Raw genomic sequence first — 13,257 nt, 5'->3', positions numbered from 1 at the left:
AGCAATTTTAAATAAGCGTCCAATTGGAAGTTCATTTACATTCCTCGTTCACTTTTACAAGGTCATCCATCTCGCCCTCTGTCTGTCCTTATTCTGAGGATTCTCCAGATACCAGTTTTCCCGAATGAAGACATACCATCACTGTCTATTTTTAATAAACGTCTATCTATAAAGAGAAAATGCCTGTTTTCCTTGGAGTTTCTATAGCTGGTAACAGTTTACAAAGACAAGGCCCCCTGACATGTTTCTTAAGTCAGTCTGTTCTGCTACTTAACTAAGAAAGATCATTCCTTCTGTTCCTCCTTCCCCAACCTTCTGCCTCCCGTCTGTCTCCCCGTGGACGGCTGGATGCCATCTGGGGCTCAGAGGCCAGGGAATGAGACTAACCTCTGTCATCCACTTTGCTGTTCATTTCTTCCTCCTTGTCGTCCTCATCACTGCTGGAGCTCTCCATCTTTTCCTTCATCTGTTCCAGCTGATCCAAGTTAACCCGTCCAACCAGCTCAAAGTTACGGCTTACCTGAAAAAGACCCAAACAGACCATGGAAGAATGAACCACAACTGAATGAATGGGGTTCTTCCGAGGGGACGGAGCTTCCCAACACCATGTTCCCGTGGGTGTGCCTTTAGAACCAGGACCAAACACCACCAGTGACTACGAGGGCCTTTGCTTCACACTGGCTCTCTCGTGGACCCGTCTTTTGCTCCCACTTTCCACCATTTTTACTGGAACTGTCAACATTGAACCTTCCTTACCAAATTTAGTAAGAAACGTGAGCTACAGTGAGCTGAAAAGCGTAAGTATCGTGAAGCCTGGGGGGTAGAGCAGGTGTCCAATGAACATTTTTTTGAGTTGAATTCAAGGGCGCACCTTTGGTAAACTACCCAACTTTCAAATACTTCTGGAGGGGAGGAGGCTCTGTAAGCACCCTGGAAGCTAGCAGTGAGAGTCACCACCTTCTCCACCATGAGCCTGTCCACCCAAAGGGCTGAGGGCCGGCCCAGCGTCCACCACACGGCAACGATCCGGTTCCTGACTCAGGTGAAGTGTAAGGCAACATTGTTACTGTCTAGTGTTACTACTGGTTTTGAAGCTGACCACAGCCAATTCATCACAGCTGGGATTATCTGAGAGAAATCCAGATGACTGATCCCTAAAAACCCTTTTCAAGTGTGAACTGTGGCTGATTTTGGTTTATCTAAAACGAGGTCCGAATAGGGTGGGAATACAGACTTTCTTCAAAATATCATTTAAGAGAAATGAAAACTCCACACTGAGAAAACTCAGGAAGGACGTTCTGTTTGGGGTTTCTCATATCATCAGTAGCACAACGTGTACCTTCTTCATTAGTCTATTTTTAGAACTTCTTCAGCTGTACGCCGAGAATGATCAGGACTGACAGCCCAGGAGTCAAGCCAACAGAATGACTCAAACCAAGGCAGTGACGGGTTCCGTGCTTCCCCTGCTGGGGGCCAAGGGAGGGGCCCACAAAGATGAATGAGACCCAGTTCTGGCCTCCAGAGGCTCCCCGTTTAGTTGAGGAAGGAAGACAGGCTTCGTGGGTTAGATTCCAAGACAGATTTCCATCGCCACTACAGTAGAGACAGAGCATCATGAGGGCGCAGGAGAGGAGAGGGCGAATTTACAAGACACTTGCAAAATATTCCCTGGGACCAGACTGGAACAAAGATTCGCTGAGCACCACCAACTCCATATGCCTGGCAGATGGGAGCATCAGCACCGACTGTGACAAACGGGAGAGAAAGAGACGCAGAGTATCGGGGCCAACAGACAGTCCCGTGAAAAAGCTTAATATTGTCCCAACAACATCGTGGGGGGGGGCAGGGGGCGGGGGTAGGCAGTACTTAAAAAGAGGGAGAAAACTCAGGATAAAAGCTCTCTTCAAACAAGAGAAACAATCCACTGATCTAACCATAAGAATGAAATCAGGTGACGTTAAAAACAGCTCAGCGTGGGGATGGAGAAGACGTCTTCCTCAGTGCTGAACCCTTGGGGAAGGCAAATTCTTGTTTTGCTCATTAAAAAAAGTGTTTTTTTTGTTAAAAAAAAAATTTGAAGTGTCGTTGATTTACAGTGTTAGATTCAGGTGTACAGCAAAGTGATTCAGTTATACATATACATACATACATCTATTTTCTTCTCAGATTCTTTTCCATTATGTTATTACAAGGAATTGAATACAGTTCCCTGTGCTCTACAGTCGGTCCTCGTGGTTTATCTATTTTATATATAGTAATGTGTGTCTGTTAATCTCCAGTCCCTAATTTATCCCTCCCTGCCCTTTCCCCTTTGGTAACCATAGTTTATTTCCTATGTCTGTGAGTCTGTTTTTGGTTTGTAAGTAAAATTTGTGTCTCTCTCTTTTTTTTAAAGATTCCACATATAAGTGATATCAATAGACTAAGGTGAGGAGGAAGTCAAGTTCAGAATCTTTATTTCTCTTTCCTCCCCTCCAAGAGTCCACACTGACAGTCTTCATAGGACTTCTGCTTAAAGCACCTCTCTCACAAGGGCTTTATCTACTAGCCTCAAGCCTACACCCCTGTATAGATGTTTATTTCTTTATTTTTATGACACAGAAGCCAAAAGGGACGACACCAGGAGCCTGAGCTTTGAAGGCAGACAGACCTGAGTTCAAGTTCAGGGTTTGCCATGAACCACGAGACTCTGAGCAAATGACTGCACGGGCGTGTCCTTGAAGTCCTCACTCGTAAAAGGGGGCAGCACGGTCTCTCAAACAATGGTTTCCTTCCCCTTTCTGGGAATGTGGCCTTTTCCAATTTTGGCTTTTGGAAACATGTATAAGAAGCATCGTAAATGCATATTTATGAAGTCATGTTTCGCCACAAAGTCTACATTTTAACCAAATAGCATTTATGACAAATATTTGAATAAAAGTTTTCTGGGTTGCCAGTTTTCTTCAAGAAAAGGAGGCAAGTATCCAACTGGCCTAATTTTGAAATATGCGAAGGAACAATATTTTGAAATGATCGGTATTTAATAGGCTGCCTTTCCCCATCACTTTCTCTCCGCCTTAGCCAGGCCAAATGTAGGTGTGTATACGGGCAGGAGGGGCAGGTAGGTGCCAGGAAACAAAAATAATGAAACCAAGGAAGGCCAGAAAAGAAACTTCAAACATCTTCTTGACTCTAGTAGTTTGCATTCATTCATTCATTCATTCATTCATTCATGACTCCTGGAGGCCTGCTGTGTGCTGGGCCCCATGCCTATCAAGGAACTCACAGTGACAGAAGGAGATCTGTCACCCGACCAAATGTTATTTTTTCTTTTCCTCCTTCCTCTTTCTTTTCCCTTTACTGGAAAACCGTTAGCATTTTGGATTCCACACAATTTTAAGAGTGCGTGACATTTTCAGGGTACAATGCTCACCCGGGGCTCACCGAGGAGCTATTTGTCCTAAAGATTTCTAAAATCTTTGTTTAAAAATAAAAATGAAAACGTGTGCTATGGAATTAGAAGACTTTAAAATAAAACCTCTTTGTTCGTACTGTCCTTTTAAACCCCCCAATCAGCAATCCAGTATTAATGGTCAAACAAAAGGAAGGCCCATGCTGCATTTCTGAGCCACCGTCCCGTACCTGGATGACCCTCCTGCCCTCCTTGCTGGCTTCCCAGAGTCTTTCTCACCACCTCTTGTATCTGTTTCTCTAGTGCGGTCTGAGCAATTAAAAAAATATAATAAAATAAAGAAATCCACTCATGTTAGTCTCTGCTCGCCCTGAGGATAAAACCGCATCTTCTAACTGTGGTTTACATATCTGACTATCATCTTCTCCTGGGCCCACCCTCCTCGCCTTAGACGGACTCCCCTCTGCTCCCACCACCCTGACCTTACTGGGGCTCCTGGAATGGGCCAAGCTCTTGACTTTGTGCCTCTCCCTGCACGTGCCACGTGCTCCGTCTGAAATTCTCTCGAGCCCGCCTCCCCCCACATCGTGCCTCCTAAGTCTTCCAGCTTTGCTTAATGTCACTACAACTGGGGAACCACCTCTGAACTCCTCCTTGGTTAAATATCCTTGCTCTGGGCGTTCATAGCATCCTGCCCTCCCCTTTTATATCTCAGTGATAGAGTACAGGGAAGTATATTCGATATCATCCAATAACCTATAATGGAAAAGAATCTGTATACTGAATCACTGTGCTATGCACCTGAAACTAAGACAACATTGTAGATCAACTATACTTTAATAAAAAAAAAAAAAAACTCAGTAATTAACTGTTTTTGGCCAGTCTCCCCCACTGAACTGCAAACTCCATGAGGTAGGACACTGCATCCTGTTCACGGCTGGGTCTCCACTGGCCAGCACAGTGTCTAGACTAGGGCAGGCACGGTTCTCACCTGCTGGCTACCGGGTGTCTGCATTTTCACACCATATATTTGTCTTTCCTATAAATGTTTGCCAAGAAAAATGAGAAAATAGGAAATCCTCATTTAAAATCCAATGCCCCATCCATCGTAACTGTTAGCAAGTTGTTGCATCTCTGCATCCTTGTTCCCCCCATGCACAGATGATGTGTGCTGCTGTGATCAGAGCAGAACACACGCGTGTGCCCCGCTCTTTTATGCCTGGTATGACATAAAAATCAATCTCGGTATACGTTCATTTTTAATCACTATATAGCAGTTTGTCAGGTGGATATCTTACAGTTTCCCTGACTCTTCCTGTGTGAGTTTACCTTTGGTTATTTCTAGCTTCTCACTGTTAAAAATACAGTAATAAGCCTCACTGTATGTAAACCTTTCCTTTCATGCTTAAATTTTATAGGCTAAATTTCCAAATGTGAAATTATAGGGCCAAAGTCAAAGGGTAGACAGACTTTATATTAAAATTCCAATATATTTCTAAGTCGGCTTCTGAAATGATATCCTGGTAGTGATCATTATTTTCTGGACCTAGAAACTGGCGGGTATCTGACCAACTTCTTAACGGGACAGAGGGCATATTGAGGGCTGGTCCCTTTTATCCTTGGAGAGAAGCAATTTATTACCTTGTTTCCCAAAAGGCCCACAACAGAGGGAGCAAGACAGCAAGGCTGAGTTTGAGTTCTTAGAACCTGGCTGCCTGGAGTCTTCTGAAGGCAAAAGAAGTCACCCATATTTTTAAAGGGCAGAGTGTTCAAATACATCATTGCTCAGATAAAACTATGTGCAAATCCTCATGTCCCGTGAAAGTTACTTGTGAAAGCCCTCGAATCCTAAGTCCCCCGTGAAGGCCACTAACTCAGAGTCGCGGCAAAGTCAGCTGTCCAGTAACGAGGGCAGATGAAGTCCCCACCACCAGCAAACGCTTCTGCCTCTGAAGCAGGGACACTGCAAACCCTTCCACGCTCCCGCTTAAAGTTCAAGCTGCACCATTCCGTGAATGTTTTTGTTTGCTGCTTTTTAACCATTCAGCAAAATGATTTCGATCTGTCCCAAGCATACAAAAGAATTTCCCTACTCAGGTCTTCTTCTAAGGGGGGGGAGTGTTATGTGATTTACAAACATGGCCAAGTTGCACATGCATTCTCCCACTGCCCTGGGGAGGCGAACCCAGTCTTCTAGGAACGACTGATTAAAAACTTGCTTGTTAAGGAAAGGATGAAATTGGACACCCTTGTCTTCAAATCACTTAGCAGACAGTAAGTGGGGGAGACTGGGATGAGGAAAAATCCCCTTAACGTGTCCCGAGTCCCCCACCTACTGACTTAACATTTGTACCTTCAGAAAGAGACACCCAATCAGGCTGTTCACATCACCTAATCCTGCATGTCCATGTTAAAAAGAAAGGCCAAGTGCACTTTCTATTTCTAAAAGAAGTGACAGCAGAGAACATGGAAAAACTGCCTCTTACATCAGAAATGCCCATCTCTGTCCCACACTGAGAATGTGTAGTGCTGCAGAGATTTTAAAGGACTCACAGCCCAGGCTGGCAGACTTCTTCTGTGAATGGCCACAGAAGCGAGGATTTGGGGCTTTCTGGACCACACAGTCTGTCACAACTACTCAATTATCGTGTAGCTTTGAAAGCAGCCCCAGACAATACGGAAATGGATGAGAGTGGCTGTGTTCCAATAAAACCGTATTTACGGACAACTGGAATTTTAAGTTCATATAATTTCACAGGTCACGAAATACTACTCTCTTGATATTTTTTTTCAACCATTTAAAAAATGTCAAAACCATTCTTAGCTGGCGGGCCATATAAGAACAGGCCGGGGGCCATATTTGGTCCAGAGGCTAGAGTTTGTCCACCTCGACTTATGATAGCAGGTGGGTCTTCTCTGCCCACCTCTAAACGTCAGAATGGGAATGAGGGGAAGAATCAGTGGGAGGAAGATTCAGCAAAGTGTTGTCTCTATTTCTTACAGGAAGATGGTCAAAGGCATGGGTAAAAGTCTTGAATTCTCAGCTAAGAGCATTTCAATCAGAGCTCTTGTAAAAGCTTCTACAGAAGATATTTCACTAAATGTATTAAAGTCCTGTGGGAGATGAGCCATGACACCACACTTGCTTTGCACTACTTTACAGGTACCTCCATCCAGCACTTAACATACCTCAATGTGCTGGGTTGTGATTCTTTACTATAAACACTTCCAGGGTAGCAACCATCTCCTACTTAGCTTTATAGGCTCAGTGCAGAGTACAAAGTCAGTCACGCAGTAGACACACAACACACAAGATTTGAATTTACCAGTAACATAAAAACCCACAGGAGGTCATAAAGTATGAAGACCTTTGTAACAGTCATGCCATGATATAAATTTGCTTACTAACGAGAGAAATCAAATCGGACATTTTGTAAAAGATTTTGTTTCAGCACTTACCAAGTATCTATCTATTCTATGCTAAAAACTCATCCAGTCGTTTTTACATGTATTGCTTAACCCTTATGATCATCCTGCTAGATGTGTTATCTTGCATGATGGTAGACGAGGAAAACGGAACACAAGTGGTAAAGCCAGGGTCAGAACCCACATCTTCAGATGACACAGCTCCAGCTTTCCCCCTGAGAATGCAAATCAACCGTCAAAAAGCAAAATTACTTGCAAAATATGTAAAAAAATTACCCATGGGATACTGGCTGAACACAAGAAGGAGGAAGAAAAAAGTATCGTGACAGTGATGTTCGTTCCAAAATTTGATGGGATTGAAGAACTGGAAGCTTTTGAGAATCTTTTCTTCAAAATAAAAATCTTTCTAAGAACAGTAAGAATATAGGATGGTCAAGTACCAGAAGGGGACAGAGCACCGAAGTCAAGGAGAGATCCACTTTCCTTTGCGATCACTGAGTTAGAACAGACCTGACTTAGCCAAAGCACAGACAAAATCCATCACTTCGAGAACCTCAGCCTACCTCCAGTCATAAGTGCTCAAGAAAGCTGCATGAAATGCACCAAGAAAGTCAAAGAACTTTGCTGTCGGCCAACTGAGCTGCTGCCGATCTCCCGAACTCGAAATCGAGGCAGAGATGCTGCTGCCGCCACAAACAGGCTTATTTGGACAAACAGGATACCCCAAATCTCCTATTTGAAAAGTGATTCCATTTATTGATTTATTTAGCAACCAGCTCCTGGAGCCTTTCTTGTATGCAGAACACTGTGGTTAGATTTCAGAAGAAAAGGGAAGTAAATATTTAGAACGCTGCCCTCCACGGCAAGATGGAAGCTTGTTAAGGGTTAAGTGTGAGTTGAGGTTGCATGAAATGCGTGCCTTAGGGGAGGAAGAAGGAAAGTTCTATGGAAGCTTGGAAGCAGGGGCCGTTAGTTTTGGCTGGAGAGTTTAGGGGATAGTTTCAAAGGGTTACAGGCAAAGAACATCTTCAAATGTCTGCTTGAGAAATACCATGTAAGGTTCTGCCAGGCACATCCCTCTGAAAAATGACCACACCTTGCTCATCTACTGCTGACTTGTCTTCCAAAGGATATGAAAGAAACGGGTCTATGGCTGAGAAACAACTAACATGAGGGAAAGCAGAGATGAAATGACATAATCTCCTGGAAGCACTTCCAGTTTGCAGGAATCCTCGGAGCTGATAAAGCCAGAGCTGCTAGACTTAGTTGAGACGTGAAACGCGGTCCAAAAAAAAAATGTGGCCAAAGGTGTATTTCCTGATTTGGAGTCGGGGAAGGCTCTCCTTTTGTTTTATTTCTTCTCATTTCCTTCGCTGGAAACCAATATTCTATGTGACTTTTTTTTTTTTTTTTTTTTTTTTTTTTTGGCCACTGTGGATTTCACTAGTCCAGAAAGCGGAACAATTTTACTGGAATAACTAAAACGCTGGCGATTCCTCCTGAGCTGAATGTTCTGCTGCTTCCTCCAAACTGACAAAAAGTAAGAGATACGAGTTCCTTAGAGTTCAGCCGCCCAAGGCTCCATTTGTATAAAAAATTAAAAACATTTCAAAGTAAATTCAATTAGTGACTGTGTATTGCCTGAATAGACTATCCTTCTAAATTTAATATCGCGAACATGACAATTTTACGAGCAAACCAAGTTAGAGATAATATATTTTTATGTTCCCTAAACTAGCAAAGAGACTTCAGAATCATAAAGAACACTAACAAGGTATAGCATCTCCTTAAACTTTCTTCAAAGAAAAATGTATGTGTTTTTTTCAAATGTGAGAAGAGCAAGGTTTGGGCTTTTTCCATGACTTCAAGGTTCCTAGAAATGTTAAGTCTTTCTCATACACCAGTATTGCCAATACATGGCACTACTAACATGATTTCAGCTTGGGAGGGGTGCATACGGAGGGAGGGAATGAAAGAATAGAATATTGTGCCTCTAGAAGACCTAGTGAGAGAGAAAAGACGGGGAGTTGAAGGATGAAAAACTAAAATTTCAAAGAGCCTGGACCGTTTACCTTAGATTCTAAGAGATGACAAGTGATTCCTTGTTCGCTGGTGCAGAGATAAAGGTCTAGGAAGACAAGATTCTGTGTCACCTGAAAAATGAAGGTGCTGATTGTCTTCCCCTTTCTACTTCACCTTGGCTTCTGAGGATAAACACAGCAGTGTGAATCCAGGGCACTTGAGAACTTGGTTCTTAAATGGAACGGTTTATTTGACTCCAAGGACCCTTTCCACTGAACCGGTATTCTGTCCAGGCCATGAATGATACAGTCTGACATCTTTAGACATTCCTGAGGTTTAAAAGCTTTGCAGGCAGAATTCAGGAGTCCAGTTTTGAAAGTCCAGTCCTGTTTAATGAAATCCTTTGACTGCAAACACATCCTGCAGTGTCTTTTCGTCTCTTGTATGGATTCTCTCCGCCACACAAAACCACCTGAAGCTATTCACAGAAGGACGTAAGGAGAAACGCACTCAACACCTCGTGTAACTAGAAAAAAACTAAACCTTAGTTTAAAACCAACTGCTAAGTCTACTGCACATTTGAGTTTTGGCAGTTTACACGTTTACCTGGATCTCAAGCATCTTCATAGAACTATCTGTTCCTGGGATCAACTTCATAATAAGAAAAGACTACAGAAAATGAACATTTATTGAGGACCTACCATGGGTCAGGTCCTGGGGAACTTACATCTTTTAGGAATTGAGATACAATTTACTTACCATAAAATTAATCTATTTTAAATGAACATTTCACTGAGTTTTAGTAAATGTATACATTTGTACAACCCTCATCACCTTCTTCTTCTTTAGTCTTAAGAAGGACCCTCATATCCTGCAACTTCTGATCTGCTTTGTCTCCTTAGTTCTGCCTTTTCTAGAAAAGTTCATCTAAATGAAATCACACAATATGTAGTCTTTTGTGTCTGGCTTCTGTCCATTTGACATCATGTTTTTGAGACTCAGCCATACTGTTTGTTACATGTATCGGTTGTTCACATATTTTATGAGAAGTAGTATTCCATTGTGTGGATATAGCACATTTTATTTATCCAACCACCTGATGAGGGAGTAGGCTTCCTGGATCGGCTGGTTAAGTGTATGTTTAACTTTTAAACAAGTTGCCAAAATGCTCCACAGTACACGTGCCATTACACATTCCAGTCAGCCCTGTATGAGATTTCCAGTTTCTCCACATCCTTGCTAACACTTTGATGCTATCAGCCTTCGTAATTTTAGCCATTCTAGTGGGTTGGTAGTTATGTCTTAACTATTGTTTGAATCTGCATTTCCTGAATGATGAGTCCTATTAAGGAAGCATCTTTCCACGTGATCATTTGCTATTTGCATATCCTCATGGGTAAAGCGTCTATTCAAATCTTTTTCTCATTTTTAATGGAATTGTTTATCTTCTTTTTACTGAGTTGCCAAATTCTTTATGTATTTTGGTTGAAGTCCCTCGTCAGTTACTTTGCAAATATTTGCTTCCGATCTGTTTCTTACCTCTTCATTTTCTTAATGGCGTCTTCTGAAGAGCAAGACTTTCAATTTTGATGACATCTAATTTATTGATTTTTTTTTCTTTTAATGTTCATAGCTTTTGAATCACAGCTAAGATTTTTTCCCTAACCCAAGGAAAATTTAAAAAATTTTTCTAGCTTATAGTTTTAGCTCATACGTTGAGGTTTATAATCCATTTGGGTTTAATTTTTGTGTTGGGAGTGACATAAGAGTCAACGATCACTATTTTCCTTATGGAAATCCAACTGTAACAGACTGTTGAAAAATTATCCCTTCCTTATTACCCTGGCACCTCTGATGAACATCAAATGACCTCATATATTAGGGTTTATTCCTGGACTTTTCCTTTTGCACCACTGAGCCATATGTCCGTCCTTACGCCATCACCATACTCTCTGGATTACTGCAGCTTTATAGTAAAAGCTCTGAAATCAAGGGCAAGTCTTCCCATTTTGTTCTTTGTCCATACTGTTGAGGCTATTCTAGGTCCTTTGCATTTCCACATACACTTTAGTACCAGCTTGTCAATTTCTGCTCAAGAAAAAAAGCCTAGTGCAATTCTGACAGATTGATTACATTGAACCTGTAAATCAGTCCGGGAAGCATGACCAGTAGTGAGTCTTCCAATTCACAGATATGATACATACTGCATTCACTTTGTTCTTTGATTTCTCTCAATAACATTTTGTAGTTTTCAGCATACAGCTTTCACAGTTCTTATTATCGCAATGCTCATTCTTAAGCATTTTATTCTGCTTGCTGTTACTGTAAATGAAACTGATCTTAATATTTCATTTTCAGATCATCCATTACTAGTATATACAAATAGAATTGATGTTCGTATATTGACCTTGTATCCCGCAACTCTGCTAAACTAATATTCTAGCAGCTTTTTAAATAGATTATTTAGGATTGTTTGCCTATAAAGATCACACTGTCTGTGAACAAAAATAGTTTTATTTCTTCCTTTCCAATTCTTATGGCTTTAATTTCTTGTTCTTGCCTTATGGTTCTTGACTTTTGTATTTCACTCGTTAGCGAACTTCCCTTTAGTACATTGTATATTGACACTCCTGTACCCTTTTCATGAACACTGAAATCAGACTTCCAGACATCCTTCATCCCAAAGAATGACCATTTTTAATTAGTGCATAACGTCACTGCCTATCAGTCCAAAATTCCGTTTCAGCAGCACTGCTATCTTTGTTTATAAACTCGTGCTTGGAGAATTATTTCAAAACTTCAAACTGCATTTTATATTCATTTAGAAAAGAAGGAAGAGTGAACAAGCATGAGTCTCATGAACTTTAACAAAGCAGCTGAGACAAAGATGAAAATCATCAGGCATGCCGCGAGCGGCAATCCTTCAGCCTCAGTTAGACGCTCACTGGACTTAATAAGCTGGTCGACCATGAGAGGGAGTAACATGAAAGAACCTAGCACAGCACAGTGAAAATAAAACCCATCAAAGACCATGTCTAAAATGCGAAGTACAGTTAGTGATTTTCAAGTCTATTTTAGGTCTTTAGGAACATGACTGCCTTTCTGATACGCTGCTGATACACTGGAGCACAGTTCAATTCACACACTGTTTGACATGGGTCTCAAAGCGTGGGAAATACCAGGTCTTCACTTAATCTTGTAAAACTTCCAAGAAAGGAGTAACAATTCCCATTTAGAAATCAGGGAACAGACACAGAAATGTAAGTAACTTGCTGAAGCTGCAGAGTAAATGGTGGAGACAAAATTCAAACCCACGTCTGTTTGGCTCCAAAAGGTCTAAATGGGGCCCCTCGTTTCTTGAGTAACCCGTTTGCCTGATGCATATTCCAAAGTCCCCCACGGTCCACGGCTGCTCGGGGAGCCCCTGCTTCCACATCTGGTATGGTTTCCAGCCTTCTCTGGATTTCCCCAGTGACTCACAGCTACTGTGCAACAACTGGGGAAAAATTTATCTTCCTGTTTTGCTCCATCCCCAAAATACCAGCCTGATGGCCTCAACTCTATAATAAAAAAAGATCCGAGGTGGTTACGTAAATAAGACACATGTGTGTGGACAGAGAAAGCTTGGCTTGAAAAGGATGAGTGATTTTCCTTTCGGTCTGGGGGCAGAAATGCCCAGTTTGACTAAGAAAGAGTATGAAGGTTTGTAAGGGAGGTAATTTGGGCTCTCCTCTGCTTTCATTCTTTGGGTGGACACATTAGAAAACGAACACATTCCAAAGCAGAGAAGTTGGCATAAAAAGTTAGCATCAACTGTAGATGGCTGACCGAGCTCAGCCTTCTCTCTCTCAACACCCTGCAGGAAAATTCTAGATTCAGACAGGAATCTTTAATAACTTGGGTTGGTAAGTCCAAAAGAGAGAAACTCTGTTTCCACTGACAGGACACAGAGCAAGGAAAAAGGAAACAATATCCAAAGTGCTTCTCATTGTGCCTTAAGTAAACACTCACTAGATGGTTTGGATTTGTTGGTTAATTAGAAAACAATTCAATGGGCTCTTTTCATGAAGCAAATACTCACCACATCTCCCCACCCCGCCAACTGGACAATATACAAAACCAGCAACAAGTGTCTCAATACTTGATGTGCCAGATACGTCCTAAGAGAAGTGAGGAAGCCGTCCTGTGTGATTCACCCTCTGGCCAGCTGACTTTCGGAAGAGCATTTTCTTCCTAAACACCTTATTTTATGTCCTGTACTAGTTTATTCCCTCCCCAAATAAAACACATATCTGACAGTCCTTGTCATGTTCTGACATGAGCAGCAATGCCTGGAAAATGTTTGGAGTCAGCAATATACCAGAAACAGCCTCCAAGATTGAGGGACACGGGGGCTGGCAGCAAGCAGGGGTCCACGG

The 13,257-nt window shown here is 42.0% G+C and overlaps 1 protein-coding gene across 8 annotated transcripts in view; it reads right to left on the bottom strand.

Annotated features, from left to right (window-relative positions):
* Positions 1–13,257, bottom strand: part of ZNF462 (zinc finger protein 462) — a 132,011-nt gene that overhangs the window by 7,952 nt on the left and 110,802 nt on the right. For all 8 annotated transcript variants that reach the window (XR_010382769.1, XM_064490373.1, XM_064490377.1 and 5 more), the window contains exon 11: positions 388–520. Coding sequence is in view for 7 of the 8 variants with exons in the window: in XM_064490373.1 (XP_064346443.1) it covers positions 388–520 (133 nt within the window). In the remaining variant the exon portion in view is untranslated. The remainder of the gene's footprint in view (positions 1–387; positions 521–13,257) is intronic.

This window comes from Camelus dromedarius, chromosome 10 (assembly GCF_036321535.1).
Source record: "Camelus dromedarius isolate mCamDro1 chromosome 10, mCamDro1.pat, whole genome shotgun sequence".
NCBI classification, from domain to species: domain Eukaryota; kingdom Metazoa; phylum Chordata; class Mammalia; order Artiodactyla; family Camelidae; genus Camelus; species Camelus dromedarius.
Note: the sequence above shows the minus strand (reverse complement) of the source record. Positions and strands in the feature narration are given on the sequence as shown.